The sequence below is a fragment of the Loxodonta africana genome, chromosome 27 (genome assembly GCF_030014295.1).
Source record: "Loxodonta africana isolate mLoxAfr1 chromosome 27, mLoxAfr1.hap2, whole genome shotgun sequence".
Classification (NCBI taxonomy): domain Eukaryota; kingdom Metazoa; phylum Chordata; class Mammalia; order Proboscidea; family Elephantidae; genus Loxodonta; species Loxodonta africana.
The window spans coordinates 37,329,642-37,353,378 of NC_087368.1; the positions used below are offsets into that span (position 1 = coordinate 37,329,642).

Consider the following 23,737-nt stretch of genomic DNA (forward strand, 5'->3'; position numbering starts at 1 on the left):
AGGACTTCGGCTCCAAAGTGCCTGACATTTAACCGAAGGTGTCTGATGTTTAACAAAGGGCATCGGACTCAGGATGTCTGGTGTTCAGCCGTGTGTCTGACCGGGGTGTCTGACCAGGGTGTCTGAGTGACATCAGATCCAGGGCGGCAGCCCTGTGACGCCGGGTGAGTGCCAAGGTGGGCTGACAGGGGCTGGCTGGGCTCAGTCTGCCGGTCAGTCTGCACCTGCAGGCCCCTCTGCTCTGCTCGGAGCATCTGATTCACCTGCAAGCTGTGTGGTGCCTACTGACAGGACTCAGGGTCCTGGGTCAGTGGGTCCGCCTGGTCCAGCTCTGACCGACACTGGGGTGAAACCAACTTCCTCTGCACCCACTCACAGCGTCCTTCCTCTGCATCTTCCGGAGGCTCCGAGGACCGTGCTGCTCCCCCCTTACCCGTGGCACCCCCCGGAGATGAGAAGTCTGCACCCACATTCCCGGCGCTTTCCCGCCTCTGGCTACACCAGGCCCTTTCTGTGCGGTGGCTTCCATTCCACCCCCTGGAGTCACTTCAGGTGCATGTCTGTCTCCAGAGCAGCAGCCAATGTGCGCTCTGTCTTCCAGGAGGGAGCAGAAATCTCTCTTAAACTGACCCAAGTTCCCGCTGAATTTTGACAGCTATTCTATTCTCTGTGATGGCTCAGACCCTCAGGCCTCTGTCCCACGTTCTTCTCTCAGGCTTGGAATCTGTCCCCACACGGTGCTGCCCCGGGACTCTCAAGCCGAGCCTGGGATATTGCCATCCCGGCATTGCCATCACATGGGAACCGTGGTGGCCTGGGGCAACAGCTTCTTCTTGCTCAGGACACTGGTTGCGAGGCTGCCTCTTCTGGTTTCAGGGAGTGAGTGGAGCAGATCAGAGAGGGAACTGACTGTCCTTGCTTCTCCCTAGCTGTCACTCACAGACCCAGCCTGTCCCCTGGTGCCTTCAGCTTAGACTCTGCCTGTCCTTTGCCTTCCCTGGTGTAGAAGCTGCCCCACTGCTGTGTCCCCACACAGTGCTGGCCCTCCTCTCATCCTCTACCCCTTCAGCGGCTGCTGCTGAGTACAGAGAAGGCGGAATCTCAGGGTGACAAGGTCGGGCTGGTGACAGAACTGCGAGGATGGTGACTGTTCTCCTAGCAGCCTTGTAAGGCTGGCCAGCCGAGTGGCTGAGAGCAGGAGGGGGCTGGTGGTCCCGAGGGCATGCCGTGTCTGGGAGGGCCTGCCCCATGAGGGGCTGTACCACTTATACCAGCCAGAGCCTGGGCCCTGTTCTTCCCACGCCAGACCCGGCCAAGGCCTCCTGGAAGGCCCCTGAGTGTAGCAGAGGGCCAGCCTGAGCAGTGATGGGGTACTGCTGGAGCCAGAAATGGTACGTCTATGTCCCATAAGGCTGCGTAGGCCCATCGGGGTGTCAGGGTTTCTTCTCTCGGCTGGCCATTCTCCTTCTGCTACGGCCCAGCTCCTGGACAGGAGCAGACAGCTGGGTGGGATTGTGGGCCTTGCCACAAAGGAGAAGAGGGTGGTGGGTGGGAATTCCACCCCATCACACCAGCCCCAGTGTAGCGGGGAGCCATTTGGGAGGCCAAGCTAGGGGTCCTGAGGAGAGGCAGACCCTGGCCTTCTTCCTGCCCTACCCCATCTTGCTGTGCAGCCAGAGGTAGACCCTTGTCATCTCTGGTGCTGTGTGAATTTCCCATTCAACACATGTTGTCCCCCTGCCGGGCTCCCAGGGCTGCTAGGCAACTCCCATGGGCTATGGCGCTAGCTATGGACAATCTCCTCTCTGCCCTCCCTCCCTTCCCCTCCAGGTTTGGTTTCCATAACAACCCCAGAAGGTGGGAGGCTGTGCTAACTACAGGTAATGACCAGCCAGGAGGGGGCCACAGGGAGAGCTGTGGCGGGAGAGTCACAAGCTGAGCCTGGGAGGTTTCCCCGCACCCCCTCCAACCCTCCCACTACCTTTAAATTGGGTGGGATGGCAGGTCAGGCTGAGACCTGGTCAGAAACATCGGATTTGGGGGTCTCTTCCATCTATCCTGTGGTTAGGAGTTAGGAGACGTTTCAGTCCCAGCTTTGCAGTTCATCATTCTATAATTTTGGGCAAGTGCTAGGCTCTCCCTGAGCCTCAGTTTCTCCATCTGTGAAATGGAGAGCAGATGGGAGGTCTGATTAAATCAAAGTTTCCTATGGTAAAGACTTCTTTATTATCCTAAGAGCCCCTCTGCTTACCAAAAGGTCAGCAGTTCCAATCCACCAGGCGCTCCTTGGAAACCGAATGGGGCAGTTCACCTCTGTCCTATAGGGTCGCTATGACTTGGAACCGACGGCAAAGGGTTTCGCAATGGGTAGGAGCCCCTAGCGTTGATAGTAGCACGTATTTCAGAGGCAGTAGTTAATTTGTTTTCATAATCAAAAGCAGAAATCACTGTCAATCAAAGCTGCCAAGTCAGTCCAGCCGAGAGACGAAACCCTGAGCCTTATGGGACATACATGTACCATTTCTGTGCAACACTCAGCAACACCCCCGGCTTAAAGGCCAAGAAGGCTTGAAGAAAAAGGCACAGCTCTTCTGTGATGCTGGGTGGTGAAAGGGTTCCCCATGGGGACCCCTGGGGAATAAGACTGGGATTCTCCCACGGGACAGGGCAGAAGGACTCCTCCAGGGCCTGAGTCACCCAGAGCACATCCCGGCGATACAGGCTAAGGACAGGTCAAAGCCTGGCTCCTGCATCAACCAGGCGATGCTTTTCCTGGGGTCTCGGAGCATCTTTGTGGTGACACAGTCTTGCTCAGGCCCCAGGACAGGAGGGGAGGGGGAGAGGACACTGTCCTCTATTCTGCCCAAAGCCCCTTCCCAATGACAATGGGCCCTCAGGGTTCCCATGCAGTGCTGTCCTCCAACATGGAGCACTCTGGAGCCCCAGCCCAGCCTGGCGACCCTGCTCCATTCTCAAGCTGCTGCAGCCTCCTGGCTCCGTCAGGAAGAGCTCCCTCCTCACACCACAGACAGGCCTCCCCACCCCATGTTCTCAGCTGATGATCTTGCTTCTTATTTCACTGAGAAAACAGAATCAATCAGAAGAGCGACCCTTCTTCTCTCATCACTGACTCTCTCTCTCTCCACGTTCAGAGGAAAGTCTGCCTTTCTTCCCTGTGCTTAAGGCCAACCCTCCATCTGGGCGCTGGCTCCCACCCCCTCAGCCAACTCCAGGACTTTGCTCCTGCAATTTCCCCCCTTTCTACGTCATCGAACTCTCCCTCTACTGGATCATTTCATCAGCTTGCAAAGACACCTCACTTCTTTAAAATCCTCCCCTGGCCCCATACTCCCCTCTGGCCACCACCTTACTTTCTGTTTGATTTTACAGCCCACAGAACAGATGTCTGTGCTTGTGCTATCTGTTCCTCCCACCCTCTCCCGGACCTTCTCTACTTCATGACGCCCCACTGCTCCATGGAACCACTCGTGTCAAGGTCCCTGGTGACCTTCACGTTGTCAAATCCAATGGTCCATTCTCAGTTCACACCTTACTCGACCTCTTCATGGCCTTTTTTTGAGTTGGATCACGTTCCTCAGTCAGTTTCAAGAGACCAACCCCTCCTGGTTTTCCTCCAGCCTCGCCGTCCAGTTCCTGGGAATCTTCCCTTGCTCCTCCTTGTCTTCCTGACCTTGACATGCCAGAGCGTCCCCCACTGAAGTCTCCAGATGACTTCTCTCCTTAGGCTGTACTCACTCCTCGGAGACCCATCCAGCCTCCTAGCTGTAAACACCATCTAGACCCTGATGGCTTCCAAATTTGTATCTCGGCCTTAGACCTCTCTCCTCAACTCCAGAAGGGAACATCCAATTGCCTGCTCAACATCTCTCCCGGATGCTTCAAACTTAATACACCTCAAACCAAGTTCTGGATTCCCCTCCTCCCTCAGCTAGCTCCTCCTTCCATTCTTCTCCATTCCCCAAAAAAGGCAGCGCCTTTCACCCAGACGCTCATTCCAAAAACCAAGGTGGGGTCTCCTGTTGGTTCTTCCTTCGGGATGTATTCAGAACCTGCTGTGTTTCACCTCCTCCACTTCAACTCAGCCATCTCCCTCTCTCTTCCAGCTACTCCTACAGCTTCTAACTGGTCTGTTGGCTTCCACTCTTCCCTTCCAGTCTACTGTCCACCCAGTAGCCAGTGACCTTTAAGAATGCAAAGCAGGTGGCTCCCAACGCACTTAGATCTGACCATGGCCTATGAGGCCAGCACGGTCTGTCCCCAGCCCACCACCTCTCTACCCTCATCTCTTACTGCCTTCCTCCTTGCTCATTCAGCTCCAGCCACCCCTAAGTCTGTATTGAATTTGGAGAGTGGTAGCTTCTGAGTCTCAGTTTCCCCATCTGTAAAATGGAGGGCTGGGGTCAGCTCACATCAGCATATCTACAAACACAGGTTCTGACGTATTTTCTAATCACCTGGTTTTCCAACCAGCTTGAAAGCTCCCTAATAGGAGGGTTCAGCTCTCCCCTTCTCTCCTCGCTCCCCCACAGCACAACTAAGCTCAGGCCTGCTTGTGGCTGGGGTTAAGTAAACACTTTGTCATGAAGAGGTGGGTTCAGTGAATCCAAGAATCCCAGAAAGTGGGAGTTGAACTGAACCTTTGAAATCACCTAGCCCAAAGCCAGCCCTTCATGGTCAGGAAACCGTGGGGGGCTGTGTAAGGGCAGGGAGCATCACCTCACCCAGCCTGCTCCCTGCTGGGGTGCGGTGTTCAGTCCTGCACACACAGGGTTCCCTGCACACACCAGGCTCTCAGGAAGCCCCTAAATACAACTCTGAATGAGGCCTGCCCTGGTCAGTTGTACCCACAAGAACACAGTGTCCACTGCCTGAGACCCCCAGAGTGGAGTGCTGCCTGCAGCGCCAACCCTCAGCATGGGTCTCCTCCTAGGCCAGGAAGTGGGGGCTCAGCAGGCCTGAGATCACATTCACCTTCTGTGGACTCGTTGTGTGTCCCGGGCAACAGTGTTCCCATCTGTAAAATGGGATGAGGGACCCCAACCTGCCAACCTCTCTGGCTGGTGGATGATACACTGCTCAGGTGAGTGACCAGGTACTTTCGAAGGCGCCACTTGGAGCCTAGGAGCAGAGGCAGCGGTCAGGCCAGCACACCTGGCATGTTTTTTGGACTGCCTGCTTGCTTCTCCAGGCTCCTTCTCTTACTGAAGCTGCAGTCTTAAATCACCTTGGAATCAGATCACTGTTGACAGCGGTCCGGGGATTTTGGGTTGTAATATTGGTTTCTCTTGGTGGAAAGGGCAGAGGATGCTAAACCAGAATCTTAATGATGTCCCCAGAGCACAGGGTGGCCACCGCACCCCACAGGAGACAGCGGACCTGACCACCATGGCCTGCCTCAGCTATTTTGGATCCTTCTTTCCCCACCAGATGAGCCGAGGGCCTCTTCGCCTCTGTCTCCTGCCACAGCGGTAAGAAGAACCAGCCCGTGAGCAGAGCTGCGTGTGGCCACGGCGGGAAGCTGAGGGTGGGGCAGCCCAGGGCCGGGGTGGTGCACGCACCCCATGGCGTGACCGGCGTGGCACGGCCCGGTGAAGCAAGCAGGGTACTTACGCCATGACAATCACACTGAAGTCCAGCCAGTTCCACGGGTCCCGAAGGAAAGTGAACGCATGCAGGCAGAAGCCTCGAGCCAGAATCTTGACCAGAGACTCAAAAGTGTAAACGGCAGTGAACGTGTACCTGGGGGAGAGAGGCCACGAAGCCCTCAGGCCAGGTTGCCCACACGCCACAGCTCCGCTCACTCGCCAGGACCGGGAGCGGCAAAAGAGGGGAGGGGCTCGCCAAGCACCCCTTAGTGGTGAGTCCTGGGCCCGGACACAGCCCTTTTCTGGGGTGACTTCTGGAGTGGCAAGGCGTGGAAAGGGCAGGGCGGGGCCCGCTGGCGGAGAGGCCCCGCGGTACTCACTCGACATACTTGGTCCAGGGCGGGGGGTCATGCTGGGCCATGAACACGCAGTTGGTCAGGATGGTGCACATGATCAGCATGTTGAAGAGTGTGGCTCGGGGTCAAGAAAAGCCACAGCGCAGGGCCGCCCGCCACCACCGCCCCCGGATCCTGCCTGCTACAGATCGGACGTGCCCCCCGAAATACGTGCTGAAATCCTAGCAGCCAGGAGCCAGCAGCTCGAGTCCACCACCGCCCCCGGATCCTGCCTGCTACAGATCGGACGTGCCCCCCGAAATACGTGCTGAAATCCTAACGGCCAGGAGCCAGCAGCTCGAGTCCACCACCGCCCCTGGATCCTGCCTGCTACAGATCGGACGTGCCCCCCGAAATACGTGCTGAAATCCTAACAGCCAGGAGCCAGCAGCTCGAGTCCACCACCGCCCCTGGATCCTGCCTGCTACAGATCGGACGTGCCCCCCGAAATACGTGCTGAAATCCTAACAGCCAGGAGCCAGCAGCTCGAGTCCACCACCGCCCCCGGATCCTGCCTGCTACAGATCGGACGTGCCCCCCGAAATATGTGCTGAAATCCTAACAGCCAGGAGCCAGCAGCTCGAGTCCACCACCGCCCCTGGATCCTGCCTGCTACAGATCGGACGTGCCCCCCGAAATACGTGCTGAAATCCTAACAGCCAGGAGCCAGCAGCTCGAGTCCACCACCGCCCCTGGATCCTGCCTGCTACAGATCGGACGTGCCCCCCGAAATACGTGCTGAAATCCTAACGGCTCGAATCCACCAGCCGCTCCTCGTAAACCGTATGGGGTCACTATGAGTCAGAGTTGACTCCTGTGGAAAGGAACGCTGGTGGTGCAGAGGTTAAAGTGCTCAGCTGCCAACCGAAAGGCCGGCGGTTTGAACTCACAAGCCACTCTGCGGGAGAAAGACGTGGCAGTCGGCTTCCGTAAAACTGCAGTCTTGGGAAGCCTGTGGAGGCAATTCTGCTCTGTCCTATAGGGTTGCTATGAGTCGGAACCAACTGGATGGCAGTGGGCAGTGGGTTATAAGCTGGAATCACTTGACAGCAGGGTTATAGCTGCGGATGTAACTCCATCTGGAGATAGGCTTTGCTTTCTTATGTCAGTGAGGCTTATCAGCATCGGGTGTGTCCTAAACCAACCACTTCTGAGCCATATAAACAGTAGGACAGACAGAGAGACGAGCACAAACAGGGAGGACAGATGCCATATGAGGCTGTCAAGGAACCAAGGATTACCGGCTACCAGAAGCTGTAACAGACAAAGAAGGACACCCCCTACCCCGAGGCGTACCCCAAATTTGGACTTCTAGCCTTCTGAACTGTGAGAAAATTGATTTCCATCTGTTAAAGCCGGCTACCTTTGGTATTTCTGCACAGCAGCACTAGGGGACTAAGACACGCCCCTTGGGTGGTCACCGCCAGGCCAGTGCTGCCAGGACAGACACCGGGGCCAGGAAGCCAGTCCCTCCAGGGCTGCCACCACCGAGGCTGGCCTCTGTCTCGTCCCAGCTTTGCAGCGGACCCAGCAGGGACCAGGCACCTGAAACACCCCTTTGGAAGCGTTCCTTGTGGGGCCTATTCCCTGAGGACCCCAGACCCCAGAGGAGGGGAGGGGCAGGCCAGGTGACAGCCCCCCCCAACCAGTTCCTCCCACCTGTATTAGAGCAGCCCAGGCTGGGCTTTAGCCTGGGGCTTCTCTGAAGAAATGCTCTGCTGCCTGAAAAACACAACCTTGTCAGGACACAGAGCCCTGGTGGCACAGTGGATAACAGTTTGACTGCTAACCAAAGGCTGGCAGTTCGAATCCACCAGCCGCTTCTTGGAAACCCTATGGGGCAGTTCTACTCTGTCCTCTAGGGTCACTATGAGTCAGAATCGACTCGATGGCAATGGGTTTGGGTTTTTGGTTTTTCGGGACACATGGACCCTGGGGGAGATGGGTCCCTTTTTTCTGGCTGCTTCCTGCCTTTGCACAAACTCTTCACCCTTCTTTGCTCCACTCACTGGGCAGGAGCACCCCTCTGAGCAGCCGGCCTGACTCCTGGTCAGGGAGCTGCTGCTGCTGCCACACCACCCAGGCCATTGGACATCTCTCTTAGAGCGTCTGGCTGCTTGCTGACTGGTAATGGTCATCCTCCACCAGAGCTGAGCTCTTCAGACACTAGGTCTGTCTTCAGCATCCTGTGAACCCTTCCTTCAACTGAACGGTCCCATGGCCTGTCTGCTCTCTGACTGTCTGGCTCCAAGTCCTCGCTGCTCTAGGCTGGGCGCAGCTGACTGACCTCCTCTACTCCTCCTCCACAGAGGAGCAGGGGGCCGACTCTGGGCCTCCTGACTAGGGCACCCCAAAGGGCCAGGTTCAGAACAGGGGCACTCTGCTGTGCTCACCAACCCTCTCCCTCTCCACGGCCTGACCTGAGAGGCGGGCCTCCCACTCCCTGGGCATCCCCCAGGCTCCTGACACCACGCCCCACCCCAGCCCCACAAGTAGCAGCTACCAAGCAGGCGATTCCCACAGGCTGCCCTGGAGCAGGGTAATTGAGCTCCAGGGGACAACCTCTTTCCTCCCTACCACAGCTCCGCCATTTTCTATGGCCTGGCCTAGCCTCAGGCTCGGTGGGGAGGCCAGGGCGTCAGACCTGAGGCCAGGCCGAGCTGGGTGCTGACTTCTGGGGGTGCCTCAGCAGTGGAGGGGTTAGGCCTCCAAGGAATCTCACAAGGCAGGTGCTCTCCAAGCCTCCAGCCCTCCTGCTAGGGAATCCAGCTTGGAACTCTGCATCCCAAACCTGGCCCCCGTTCACAATTCATTCTCCAATTTCTCATTTGAAAGAGAGGGCATCAGGCTTTGGGAAGCCCCTTCATCAAACCAGGACCAGGACGACACCACTGCTCAGCTCAAATGCCAGTGGCTCCAGAAAGCCTGATTTTTCCCTGGTCACCAGGCAGCTCTACAGTCAGCAAGGTCGCTCAGCTTGGTACCTGCCCACCTTTCTGCCTGTGTGAGTCTCCACGGCCAGCTGACTTCCCTCTGCCATTTCTCAAGGGTTAGTACTCCCACTTCCTTGCACACACACACACAGACACACACCCTCACACACACATTCACAACACTCTCACACACACTCTCTCACACACACACTCACACAACCTCCCCCGACCCAGCCAACCTGCCAAGGCTTTCTCCACTGGACAGTTAGCCCCTCAACCAGCCCTTGCCCTTTCCCGCAGATTTGTGGCTAAGCCATCTACCGAGGAAGCCAGGCGATTCCTGAAAGATGGACGTTGGGATGCTAAGAATGCACGGTAAGCCCTTCCAAGGTGTCAGGCTCTGTTTTCTGAATCCCTCAACTCATCCGATTCCCCCAACAACCCTGTGGGGTGGAGACTTTGTCTCCATTTCATGGATGCACAAAGAGGCTAAGGCCAAGGATATCGTATTACGCAGAATAACGGCCCCCAAAAGATGACCATGTCCTAATGCTAGGGGCCTGTGAATACGCTAACTCACACAGCAAAGGGGACTCTGCGGATGTCATTACAGATCTGGAGATGGGGGGATTATCCTAGATAATCCAGTGGGCCCAACGTAATCACAAGGGTCCTGTCAGGGATTGAACTGTGTCCCCTAAAAACATCTGTCATTTTAACTGGGCCATGATTCCCAGTTGTGTGACTGCTCACCATTTTGTCATCTGATGTGATTTTCCTATGTGTTGTAAATCCTACCTCTGTGATATTAATGAGGTGGCATTAGCTGCAGTTATGTTAGTGAGGCAGTAGTCAATCTACAAAATTAGGTTGTGTCTTAAGTCTATCTTTTTTGAGATATAAAAGACAGAAGTGAGCAGAGAGATGGGGGGACCTCGTAAGCCCGAGAAACAAGAGCAAGGAGAATAGTGCGTCCTGTGGACTCAGGGTCCCTGCACTGAGAAGCTCCTAGTCCAGGGGATGATTGATGAGAAGGACCTTCATCTGGAGCTGACAAAAAGCTGGAGCTCATGTCCTGAATTTGACTTCTAGCCAACTGGACTGTGAGAGAATAAACTTCTGTTTGTGAATGCCATCCACTTGTGATATTTCTGTTATAGCAGCACTAGATAACTAAGACAAGTCCTTATAAAGAAAAGCAGGGGCAGAAAGGTGAGAGTGATGCATATGAGAAAGACCTGACTGGCCATTGCTGGTGTTGAAGATGAAAGGGGCCATGAGCCAAGGAATGTGGGCAGCCTCTGGAAGCTGGAAAAAGTTAGAAAACAATCCTTGCCTGGAGCCTACAGAAAGGAGCACAGCCCTGATGACACCTTGTTTTTAGCCCAGTGAGACCGACTTTGGGTTCTGGCCTCTAGAACCATAACATAATAAATTCATGTTGGGCTGGCGACCATGGTCTCGAGGAATATCTAGGTCAACTGGCATAACCCAGTCCATAATTGTTCCACAACCTACTTTGGTGAGTAGCATCTGGGGTCTTAAAAGGTTGCAAGCAGCCATCTAAGATACATCTATTGGTCCCATCCCATCCAGAGCAAAGGAGAATGAAGAAAACCAAAGACACAAGGAAAATATTAGTCCAAAGAGCTAATGGACCACATGAACTACAGCCTCCCCCAGCCTGAGCTCAGAACTAAAAGGTGGCTGGCTACTACCACTGACTGCTCTGACGGGGATCACAATAGAGGGTCCTGGGCAGAGCAGGATAAAAATGCAGAACAAGATTCAAACTCACAAAAAAAGGTCAGACTTACTGGTCTGATAGAGACTAGAGGAACTCCTGAGACTATGGCCCCCAGGACACCCTGCTAACTCAGAACTGAAGCCACCGCAGAAGCCCACCTTTCCGACAAAGACTAGACAGGCCTATAAAACAAATGATAACACACGTGAGGAACGGGCTTCTGAATTCAGTCAAGTACACGAGACCAAATGGGCAGCACCTGCCCAAAACCAAAGATGAGAAGGCAGGAAGGGACAGGAAAACTGGACAAATGGACATGGGGAGCCTGGGGTGGAGAGGGGGAGAGTGCTGACACATTTCGGGGATTGCAACCAATGTCACCAAGCAATTTGTTTAAATTTTTTTGAATGAAAATTAAATTGCACTGTAAAGTTTCACCTAAAACACAATAAAATTAAAAAAAAAAAATTGTGTTGTTTTAGGCCATAAAAACAACAGGAAACTACATAGATACAAAGATGGTAAAGGGCAGAGTGCAGCTCCGACCCTTGGTCACCCCAGTCCAGGCCTCCATCTGAACCCCTACTATACCACCTCTGCACAACGACATCAAGGGTCACCTGGCCCCCTCTCCCACCTCCAGACCCAGCAGCCTGCATAAGTCACATTGCTTCAGCCCTTGTGTGCCAAACGGGGATGCCTTCTAATGCCTGGCCACTGTCACCTGCAGGGCAGGTATGAAAACCAAAGGAGGTAACCAAAACAAGACCAGCTGCCAGCTCTTGGCAACCCCATGTGCTAGATTAGAACTGTGTTCCATAGGGTTTTCAATAGCTGTGATTTTCCAGAAGTAGGTCACTGGGCCTTTCTTCTGTGGTGCCTCTGGGCGGATTCAAATCACCAGCTTTTTGGTTAGTAGATGAGTACAAACCATTCATTACACCCAGGGACCCTCCAAATGAGGCGAGGGTTTCCGTAAAATGTGGGGAGATGCCATATAGAAGGACGGATGGAATTATCTGTTGTTTCTAAGAATAAGCCCCATGTCTGGGGTCTTAAACGCTAGCAAGCAGCCATCTAAGATGCATCAACTGGTCTCAATCCACCTGGATCAAAGGAGAATGAAGAACACCAAGGACACAAGGCGATTATGAGCCCAAGAGACAGAAAGGGCCACAGGAACCAGCGACTACATCATCCTGAGACCAGAAGAACTAGTTGGTGCCCAGCTACAACCGATGGCTGCCCTGACAGGGAACACAACAGAGAACCCCTGAGGGAGCAGGAGAGCAGTGGGATGCAGACCCCAAATTCTCATAAGACCAGACTTAATGGTCTGACTGAGACTAGAAGGACCCTGGTGGTCATGGCCCCCAGACCTTCTGTTGGCCCAGGACAGGAACCATTCCTGAAGCCAACTCTTCAGACATGGATTGGACTGGACAATGGGTTGGAGAGGGATGCTGGTGAGGAGTGAGCTTCTTGGATCAGGTGGACACTTGAGATTATGTTGGCATCTCCCGCCTGGAGGGGAGATGAGAGGGTGGAGGGGGTTAGAAGCTGGAGAAATGGACAAGAGAGTGTGGAGGGAGAGAGCAGGCTGTCTCATTAGGGGGAGAGTAATTGGGAGTGTGTAGCAAGGTATATATGGGTTTTTGTGTGAGAGACTGACTTGATTTGTAAACTTTTACTTAAAGCACAATAAAAATTGTAAAAAAAGAAAAAAAAAAAGAATAAGCCCCAACTGAGCATGTATGCCTGGCCCTATGTGATGGGGGCCTCGGATCACAGCCACAGCCCTGAAGCACTCTAGGTGGAATGCTATGAGAGCCAGAGATGCCCCTGGCTGGGCTAGGCAGGACGGCTTTGTGGAAGAGGCACTGGAGCAGCAGGAAGGCTTCCTGCAAGAGGCATTCAAACAGCAGGAAGGCTGTCTCCTCCAGCAATCATCCAGCCCTGCTGGACTTGGCAAAGCAAGGTGGGCTGAGGACTGAGGGGGACTCATCGCTCAGGCACAGATCCGGCCCCTCTTTGCGCAGGCGTTTTCAGCTCTGGCGAGGCTGCTCACGGCTCTCACACCTCTACAAAGCGCAGAAGTGTGGACAAGATAGCTGCCTTGGACCTGAGAATATGGCTGGACATAGAGGTGAGAAGCCCACCAACGTCAAGACAGGGAGGAGCCAGGGCAGACAGCCCTTCTCAGTCCTGCCAGCCACGGCCTGAGTCCCACGGTGAGAAACGACAGGAGCAGCCCACCTGGGTGCTGACTGTTCCAGACCCAGCCACGGCTGACAGTGGGGCAAGCAGCTTGTCTCTGCCACGTGCCTGCTCCAAGTCCTTTCCTGGATCCCCTGGCCTTGAGGATGGCTCTTACAGTATTCTCGGTCACTCCTGTGTGTGTGTGATCTCTCCTAACTGGACTGAGCCCTAGTCCATGTGCGTAAGGCCCTAGAACCCCAGATCCCCCGTGGAGCTCAGCACGCGGCCAGGACCAGATAGATGAATCACCTATCGACTGGCCAGAGCACACCTGTCTGCACAGCCTGGTCATTCCAGGCCAGTGATCAAGCTGGTGCCCCATGTGAGCAGAGGCCAACGTCAGCTCTCCAGGCCTGAGCTCAGCTGAACATCTTCAACCCTGTTCTGTCATTGTCCCCAAACACCCACTCGCCTTAAAGGGACCATGTCAGCCTTGTGATTCAAATGCCAGCAAAGACTGCTTGCATGGCTGATAGGGAAATGCCTGAAGGCCTGGGCTGCCTAAGCCCTCAGTCCCCAGGGAGTCAAAAAACCTAAAGAGAGAAATGAATGGTGGGGGGTATTTTCATATATTTGTGCTATTAAATGAGTATGAAGGAAAAAAAAAAAAAACAACAATTCCAAACCATGTGGCTTGATTGGCCACTTGAGTCTGGTGGAGACGTGGGAGGATTCTGTGAACAGAGCCCGTGCACCCAGGAAGGCAAAGCGTCCTTCCACATGAACGTGAGGCCTCTCCTGATGTGCCCGCTGTGCAACCTGGAGCCCAGTGGGTTTCTTTTATTAAGTCCTGCAGGATTAGTAACAAAAAGACACAGGAAAAAATAATTCTACATCCATATTTACTTTATCGGCAGCTCCCCCTCCCGGGATGCGCTGCAAGCGTGGAGCAGACAGCAAAGCCACGCGGAGTTATCACGCACTCACTCCCTGGCATGCCCCCTGGAAACGTCTTCATGGGGCTCTCTCCTGCCCGACGGCAGCCTCCTTGAGAGCAGGGGCTGTATCCCTGTCTCCTTTTTAATTTCTTCTTGGTTCCTCCCACTTTTTCCAGAGGGCGCAGACTTCGCACATTTAGGGACTTAGATGTTTCAGTAGATACAACAATGAGGGCAAAGTGAAAGCTCGTGAATCAGACACTGACCCTGACTACATATCAGAAACACAGAGATTGTTACTTTTGGGGGTGACAAAAATGTCCTGGAATTAGCAGTGGTGGCAAATGGTTTGTGCTAGGTACTAACCGAAAAGTTGATGGTTCGAATCCACCCAATGGTGCCACGAAGAAAGGCCTGGTGATCCATTTCCATAAGACCACAGTCCCTGAAAACCCTGTGGAGCGCAGTTCTACTCCGACACACATGGGGTCGCCATGAGTAGGAACTGACTTGATGGCAACAGGTTTGTTTTTTGGATGGTTGCACAACCTTGAGAACACATTAAAACTACCGAATACTTTAAAGGGTGAATTTTATAGTATATGGATTACGTTGTGTGCCACTGAGTCAATTCTGACTCATAGCGACCCTATAGAACAGAGTAGAACTGTCTCACTTGGTTTCCAAGGCTGTAATCTTCATGGAAGCAGACTGCCAGGTTTTTTCTCCCATGGAGCGGCTTGTTTGAACTGCTGACCCTTCAGTTTGCAGCTGAGCGCTTAACCACTGCACCACCGGGGCTCCTATATGAATAATATCTCAATCACAAAAGAAAAGAAAAAGAAATGCACGGAGAGCCCGCAGATTACGGGGCCACACGCTGGAGAGGCTGGTCTGAAAGAGGTGGGAACCTGCATGTTTAACAAGCTCCCTGGTGAGGTGAGCCTGAGGTGGCCCTCATGGGCTGACATTTGGAAACAAGTGCCCTGTGGCAGTGTGCCCCGAATCACTGGGGACCTTCTGGAGCACAGACTGATCCAGCAGTTCTGGGGCAGGGCTCGGGATCCAGGAGTCCTAACAAGAGCCTCGGGATGCTGATGCTACCAGTGTGGCAGGCTCAGGACAAGAAGGGCTGCTTCCAAACCTCACAAGTCTAGGTCCCCTCCTCTCCCCCAGCACCCGTGAGCCCACTAAGCAGTGCTGTTGCAGGCCAGCAACGTGCTTCCACCCCCAGTTAGCCGAGTCAAGGCAGCTGCTAGGAGCCGGGTATGGGGCCTCACTCCTCTCTAAGCCATGTCCCTGGGGCAGCTGCCCTGGGGGACATAGGCCGGCTCAGAGTCCTCCGAGCAGAGCCTGCCAGGTGAACTAGTACCTCACAGCCTCAGAGCTACAGCTCAGTGGACCCTCAGCCCAGGCTGGGGACCCCAGTGCCCACACTGCCTCCCTGGCCCACCTACCTCCCTCGCCTCTCATCCTCGGGTCCAGCCCATGGCCCTGCAGGAACCTGGGGCTGCTGCTACGTCCCTGGGGGTTGCTGTGGCTGCCAAACAGCCCAGGGTTGGTTAGATACCTGGAGGAGAGGCCCCAGGTGAGAGCCGGAGCATGCTTTCAGGGAGGCCAGTCCTTGAAGTAAGACTCCGTGCGAAGGTTCCCCGCCCTCCTGCCCTGTGTCCTTCTCCCCTGGAGGGGCCCCGGTCTGGCAGGAAGGACAACGGCTCGTGCAGTTGTCTTATTACTCATCAAACCCAAACCAAACCACCGCTGAGGAGTTGGTTCTGACTCTTAGCGACCCCACCATAGGGCTTCCAAGGCCATAGATCTCTGTGGAAGCTGCCACATCTCTCTCCTGCGGAGCCAGTGGTGGTTTTGAACTGCTGACCTTTTGGTTAGCAGCTGATCGCTTTAAGCACTGCGCCACTAGGGTAGGGGGCTGTAAAATTCGCAAGCGACAAGGGCAGGGTCGTACTTAGCTCAGTGCCCCCAGGGCGCTTAGCACAGTGCCTGACGCTAGGAGCTCAGGAGCAGCTGAGGAATGGCTCAGAATTAAATCTGGACCCTCACACCTCACAAGTAAGCTGTTGTTGGGAGTGGCAGGCTGTCCCCTGAATCCAGCCCCTCCTCACGCTGTCTGTCCCACCCGAGACCACTGTTGGTACACAGTGGGGGCCTGCATGTGGCAGTGTCCCTAGACACACAGACACAGATACACAGAGACACAGATACACACACACACTCACATTCTCACCCCCCCACGCCCCCCCCCCACACTCTCTCTCTCTCACACACGCGCGCGCGCGCACGCACAGGGCAGGAATCCCTCAGAAAGGCGGGAGGGAGCTGGAGGAGGACAGAGCAGAAGCGTGGTTGGACACATGCATCTTACAACGTATCTACGTACAGATAACAGATGAGACACGGGACCCCTCGAGTTCACCCTGGGTTCAGCACCAGGCACTGGGGCATAGGGGAAGACAGTGGCACCATGAAGGAGCAAACCCATCCCTCCCTGGTCCAGAGAAGTTCCTGGTCTGTCAGCATCCTCTGGGTTACACTCCATCCAAGCTCACTGGGCAGCTGTTTTCCTGAAGGCCCCCACCCCTGCCCAGAGGTTGATAGGTGAGGCCTTGGTCTTGACATCAGAAAAAACGCCCATCTGGAGGACAGAGCTGAGGGGTGATCTTGGGGAGCCCTGTCAGGCCAACCCAGCAGGCCCACAACTAATTGCACTGCTGAGCCCTGAGCCCAACAGCACTGAGGAAGTCAGCAGTGGGGCAGGCTGTGTGTGTACGCCCACCTCAGTAGTCACAGCCCAAGGAGGCGCTGCCCAGGCACGACAGCAGATACTGAGACCCCTGAGTCTACAAACAGAGAAGAGACATGATTGGGTGCTGCCACCCCACCCCCACGTGCTGCCTGAATGAGAGGCAGGATGAGGGGGAGGCAAAGGGCACCCCCAGGCCCAAAGCACCCTAGTGGCTCGAGACGGGTCCGAATCCTTTACTCCACAGCATCACCCCTGTCGCTCCCTCTGTAGGCCTGGGCTTTTTTTAGGCTGTGGTTTATATAATTTAATGCTAACCAGAGTTCTTTGAGATACTCTGAAGCTGCAAACATTTTGTCAACACCTAATCAAAAGCAAGTGTTGCCTCCCTTGAAAGATGCCCACGTGTGAATCTACTCGAGGCCTCTTCACTGGGAAACGGCTTTCCCTTGGCTGGGCCCCCAGCAACCTGCTTGCAGGTCCTTGCAAGTGGGTGGGGGGTGGAAGGCCAAGGGGTGCAGTGGGAGGTACATTCAGAGACTATCTCAGATACAGGGAAACAGGGGTAGGCCCCATGTCTTCTGGGCTCCTCAGCTATATACCTTCCAGGATGTCTCTATCCTGGAGACTCACAGTATTTTCCTAAATACTCATGTGCCTGAGAACTCTGGGGATCTAGTTAAAATGCAGATGCTGGTTCTGACCATTTGGGGAGGGTTCAAGAGTCTGCAAGTCTAACCAGCTCCCAAGAGACCATTGTGCTGCTTGCTGAGGACCTGCACCACCCCCAGCCCTAAACAAGGCTGCACCCAGCAGGGGTTAGCTGCAAAGGATATGAATGAACCAGAATCTTCACAGCCGCTCTCCGGACCGGGTGGAAGGGGCTGAAGAGGTACAGGGCGTCGGTGGCACTGAACCGGAAGATGGTCTTGTCTTTATTCAGCACGATGAAGGTCTGTGGACAGAGAGCTGTGTCAGGTGAGGGGGTGGCCCCTAGGCCCTGTGGGGAGAGGCTTGTCGGGGGCAGCTGTTGGCTTGGAGCCCTAGGGTCCTGGCTGTGAGAGGTAGAAAGAAGCAAACAGGGACTAGGGGAGAGGAGGAGCCAGCATAGGGCTCAGTGGACCCTCGTTGCCTCATCCATAGAGGGAATGGGGTGAGGTGAGACTTAGGGGAAGGTTGGGATTTAGTTTAAAAACTAGAGTTCCTGACAAGAAGGGGCCTTTTGTAAGCCTAGCCCAGCTGTCTTCATATTGTTATGTGTCACTGAGTCGATTCTGACTGATAGCAACCCTATAGTCAGAGTAGAACTCCCCCATAGGCTCTGCTGTCATCATAGCAGAGACCAGAAGGGTCCAGTTGATTGACACTTCCTCCTTCCCCTTCTCCTTGCTTGACTCCTCCTGCCCTGCAAGGCTCCTCACCAGGTACGAGGTGTGGGGGGGGGGGGGCTGCGGGGCGGGGAAGGAGGTGTCATGGGGAAAGGCTACAGGAAGAGGAGCAGGTGTGAGGTAAATGTAGACGTGTTCCCTGACTCTGTCTCCTGAGTCCAGGACCAATGACAGGCCCACTCCAGCCCAAAGCAGATAACCCAGTGTCTCCTCTAGAGGGACCATGAGCCCTAAGATGAGGCTCCCTCCCCAAGCTTCCAGAAGACTTCATCTACACAGCACAAATGGGCGTGGGAGCCGACACTGAGAGTGGGAGGCTGAGCCAGGGCACATCAGGTGGGAGCCAACAGCAGCCCTGAGGATGGAGTCGCCCCATCTGCCCAGGTGTGCACCAGGTATGGCTGTGGTGGGCACAGCTCTGGAGTTTTTCTTCTCCAAGCATGAAGCTGGTGGTACAAGGTTCTATTTAATCTGGGCTGACCAGACATACCAGGGCACAAAGTTCTGCTGTGGGGACTCTGTGACTTGTGGGTTTGTGGGCAGCGTGGCCAAGGGTCAGCAAGGAGGGTCAGAAGGTTAGAGGCCACAGTCACACTTAGGGCATTCCTGGTAGACACAGGGACAGAAGAGATAGTGTCTCTAACTCTTCTTAGGATGAACTGCCACTAGCCCTCAAAACCTGAGCCCTAGGCTGACTCCTGCCTGACCCCATGACTCCCACCTGACCCCATGACCCCAGCCTGATCCCCACCTGACCCCATGACTCCCACCTGACCCCATTTTTCCCACCTGACCCCATGACCCAGCCTGGCGCCATGGCTCCCGCCTGACCCCATGACCCCAGCCTGATGCCATGACTCCCACCTGACCCCACGACCCCAGCCTGACCCTTTGACCCCAGCCTGATCCCATGACCCCAGCCTGGCCCTGTGACTCCCACCTGGCCCCATGACTCCTGCCTGATCCCAGCCAACTCCAACCTAATGGCCACCCACCCTCTCACTACCAGCTGTGGCCTCAACCCCAATACCAATTCTTATGTCCAGCTCTGACCAACCATGACTGAAGCCCACCTACCCTAGATAATCCCAAATATCAGCCTCACCTGCCCTAGCCCCTGACCTTGGCCTCATCTGAGTCACCTGAACCAGGTGGAAGCCTGGGAGCAGGACCAGGTTCCAGGTCTCCTCTCCTGCCTTTGCAAGTATACTGGGGGGGGGGGTTCCCTTCACACGTTCACACCCACACCTGCTCACACCTGCATGCATGTGCACACACGTGGTAAACACATGCCCCATACCCACCATCAGCTTTTAGTCTCCAATGTGCAGTGGCACCCACTGCCAGGTGACACAGACAGACACAGCACTCACGTCTACCGCATGGTCACACTCGCAGTCACACGTCACACATGCCATACTCACACTGTGAACACGGACCTGCCTGCCCCTCAAGGGCGTCCTCAGCCACCACTAACCACTGTCGTGAGTGCCACTGTCCTCTCTGGCACCAGCCTGCTGGGGGAAGGCTGCACCCCAAATTCAAACCTGCCTTCCTCCAGCAGTGAGGCCTGAAAGTGGGGTGAATCAGGTGGGTGTACCAAGTTGCTGCAGGAGCCCTGTGTGCCCGTGGCCTGGGGGGGAGCAGGGCTGGGGAACAGGGTCCTGAGAGGTGAGCCCAAGACAGGGATCTGAGATGGGGGCTGGGGGACTGGCCTCCTGGGTAGAAATCCCTGCTGGGAGGAACCCTGAGTCACCCTGCCCCAGTCAAAAGGAGAGACAGGGGCAGAATTACCCCACCCAAGGAAACCTGCCCCTCTGCCCTGTCAGACTTTCCACTGGCCTTCATGGTCCCATTGTCCTCCCCCCACCAACAAAGCCCAGGGGAGCTGCTCTGTGGCCCCCGCCTGAGCCACCCTGACCCAGGCAACCTCTGCAAGTTCTCCGTGCTGCCAGAGGGGTGGGGCATGGGGGGTACATGCTGTCCTCAGTTAGGAGAGGGGACCCACATGCTGTGCCCTGGGGTCCAAACTCAACTCAGGCAGGACTCCAATTCACACACAACAGGGGACCCGGAAAGTCCTCCAGGGGTGAAAATCTAACCACAGACCACCCAAGGCCACTCCTCCACAAGGAGGCAGGCTTTGAGTGTGGCTGCCTCCTCTTCCTCCCAGCACCAAACCAGCATCTCAGGCTGCATGATTCCTGCCTCATATCCCAGAGCTCCAAACTGAGGTGACTAGAATCTAGATCAGCAATGACTCACCCCCGAAACCCCGGGGGGGGCCCACCCAAACAGAGCCCACAGGGAGGCCAGGGCCTCTCCTCCCTGTCTACTGGGTTGGCAGGGGCTGCATGTAAGAGAGGACGGCATCACCTTCTGGGTGCTGTAGAAGGGGTCCAGGTCCTCCAGGGGCACCCCGATGAGCTCACGGGGCGGGTTGCCATAGAGATCGGGCAGCTTCTTGGAGGCCTGCAGGTCCAGCTGAGGCTGGGGCGCCTCCTCCTCAGGCAGCCCGTCGCGGCTCTCCTGTGAGGCGGCCGAGCTGCGGGCCTGCTTCTCTGCCAGGCGCTTCTCGATGGCCGCCAGGGACTCCCGGGTAAACCTGCGGAAGCTGCTGGTGCCCCGACATAACAGGAAGTCTGCCATCTTCTCATCCTGCTTCTGGGGCACAGGTTCTCCTCACGCTGCCCGTCGGGGGGCTGGAAGACACAGATATGGGACGTGAGGCTGAGTGCAGAGCCGGGGTAGGGAGGGCCTGCGACAGTGCATGGACTGACAGACAACATTTGCAAAGACGCTCCCAGAACACAGGCTCCCAGCCTTCAGCCAGAAATGGCCGACACAGACCTGGATGAACCCAGAGCCTACAGGTGCGGGGTCTGCACGGGGACGTGGAGGAGGGTACTCCTCCCTTCCCAAACGTCCCAAAAGCATGTCTGGACGCAAGAGGGTGAGAGCAGGTGTGTCATCAAAAACACCTCCATTCAGCTCCACTCCACACGAAAGGCAACACTGGCAGCTTCCTGCTCCTTAGCTATTACTCCTCCAGACGCTTCTCACAGCTGGTGTCAGAGCTGCCCTGGGCTGAGGGGGCTGGGCCTTGGGGCAGGGGCCAATCTACCACGTTTGTATCCCAGACCCCCGCCGGATCTGGTCCTGAACAAACGAATGACGGAATGGATGATAGAGACTACCTGGGTGACACGCAATCGCTGCCCTCCCCTCAAGCCTGTCCCTTCCGCAGGGAAGGGTGGTCAGAGGCCCCCGGACCATGCCGGAACTCCTCCTTTTCCTGGTAGGTTCCCAGTCTGAGTGTAGGGGGGCATTCACGGGGGTGCGTGCCCAGACTTCACGTGGGACACGAGGTGCCAGTGTCTTATTGGAAAGTGGCAACCGATGGGGCACCTGCAGCTGCCATTCGAGACCCAGACAAATCCAGTGGGTTTTTGGAAACAGCTGGTTAACAGCTCTGGAGCTGCCGTCCAGATGTGGGCTCCCAGTGAGGATTGCAGAGGAATCCCACGGCCCAGTGCCTCTCCGTACCATCCGGCTCCAAAGTTGGAAAATGCTGACAGAGCGCCCCCTCCTCCCGAATCTGGACAAACAAGAAAGCCAATCCTGAGTGACAGCAGAACCAGAAAACAGTGACACTCATTGACTAGGACATCCAGCTGGCTCCCGTGTGTGACGCTCAACTGGGAAAATGTGGCCCTGGTGGCCTCAGCGATCCAGGGCCTGGTGTGAACACGCACAGCCTATGACACCAAGGCAGAAGAATGTGCTCCCGGACGGCCCCCCCAGCACAGGATGTGGTACCAACAGCCAGCGGCTGTGACACCAACCGGGAGCCACGTCACTAACGACCACATCAAACCCAGGAATGGCCGGGCACTGGCTCAAGAGGGTGGGACGAACACCTGTTGGAGACCTCTGCCAGGTCAGAATCCCTTTCCATCAACCAAGGGCCAGCTCTGCCTTGATCTTACCCCTGAGACGCACGTCACCAATGACCCCAATGAGCTGCCCTTGTCACTGACCCTGTAAGGGGCCCTAGCCCTGAGCACCGTGGAGTGCCGTGAAGCCAGTACCTGGCCAAGTGACAGGTAAACAGTGAGCAAACACAACCAGCCAGGCCTCGGAAGGGCACCTCTTATCCCTGGGAGCGGTGAGCAGGGGGCAGGGAATGTGTGAGCGAGACAGAGGAGGGAGGTCCCAAGACCCACACTTTAAGAACACACTGTCTACCCAAAGACTATGGCCCTAAGACCCCCCTGAACTGGAGCTGAAGCCCTTCCTGGAGACCACCTTTCAGCCAAACCAGAGACAGACCCACAAAATGAACAACACCGGAGAGGAACGTGCTCCTTAGAACAATCTGTTACACAAGATCAAAAGAGCAATATTTGCCCCAAAGCAAAGAGGAGAAACCAGGAAGGCGTAGAAACTAGGAAGAAAGGAGAAAGGGAACCGAGGGTGGAAATGGGGGGAGTGTGGGCACATCGCAGGGAACGACACCAATGTCATGGGACACTACGTATAACTATCGGTCAGGAAACTAATTTGCTCTGTAAACTTCCACCTAACGCACAATGAAAAAAAAAGATAAAAAAGAACATGCTGTCCATCGTCGTCTTTCTCTTCTGTTTCATTCAAGCAAAGTTAGAGAAGCATCTTTGTTGAAAATAGCAGGTGAGGGAGTAGACTCCCATTTTATAAAACCACTTCCCTATCTACCTCCATTTTTGCGTGAACAAAGACAGACGGCTCTAAAGCTGTCACCAAATGTGAGTGGTGATTTTGTTTTCTTGGCTGGTGGAAGCTTGGGTGATGTTAAACCTTCTTTGCACTTGTCCTCATTGCTTGAATTCTTTATAATGAGTTTTTAGTGTTTTTTTTTTTTTACAAAAACAACAAAGTCATTATTCTTTTTATTCTTAAAAAAATAACGGCCAGCCTGGATGACAGCAGATTCTTTGCAGGGCAACCCTCTCTGCTGTGAGCAATCAGTTGTTCTGTAAATCAGGAAGCCACCTCTCTTGCTTGGAATTAACTCCTAAAAATAGCGTTCTCTGTCTCACTGTATCCATCTGTGTCTGTATGCCTGCAAGGGTTCTGCGGCTCGCTGGTGTACACCGGCAGAGAGCGTGTTCACACTTGTATGTACTTCTGTGCATCTGTTCTAGGAATGGTGTTATTTTAATTTATATAGAAGTAAACTATCTGTGCAGATAGGTGCACATATCGCAGCCTGAACACACCGGGTAACCAGCACCCAGATCAAGAAATAGGCTGTTCTTATTAGGAGTCCGTGGGTGGTACAAACGGTTACCGTACTCAGCCGATGACAGAAAGGTCGGTGGTTTGAGTCCACCCAGGGGCACCTCGGAAGAAAGGCCTGGCAATCTACTTCTGAAACTCTGCCACCGAAACCCCCTATGGAGCACAGCTCTACTCTGACACCCATGGGGTCACCACGAGACAGAACTGACTCGAGGGCACTGGTTAGTCATCTAGACTTGGGTTCCCCTCTAGTCACTAACTGCCCTCCCTCACCGAGGGTAGCAGCACAGGTTAGCTTTGCCCGTCTGTGTATTTCAGGGGCTCTTAACAGACCCCTAGTAGGGGTTGGGGAGAGAATTATATCTCATTCTCACTAATTTCCAACTGAAATTCAGCATTTCCTTCAATTACCAATTTAAGCGACAAACCTGAAGTATCAGCACTACCTGTGACCAACAGAAACTGCAGGTGCCTTTTTTCATATGGC

General features: G+C 55.0%; 1 protein-coding gene across 1 annotated transcript in view; it reads right to left on the bottom strand.

The window, feature by feature from the left end:
* LOC100657461 (sodium channel protein type 5 subunit alpha-like) overlaps positions 1-22,777 on the bottom strand; it is a 42,470-nt gene extending 19,693 nt beyond the window's left edge. Inside the window, 4 exon segments of the mRNA XM_064277504.1 lie at positions 5,632-5,760; positions 5,987-6,076; positions 17,416-17,534; positions 20,344-22,777. Of these exon segments, the coding sequence (XP_064133574.1) occupies positions 5,632-5,760; positions 5,987-6,076; positions 17,416-17,534; positions 20,344-20,616 (611 nt within the window). The 5' untranslated portion in view covers positions 20,617-22,777.
* Positions 22,778-23,737: the final 960 nt, after the last annotated feature.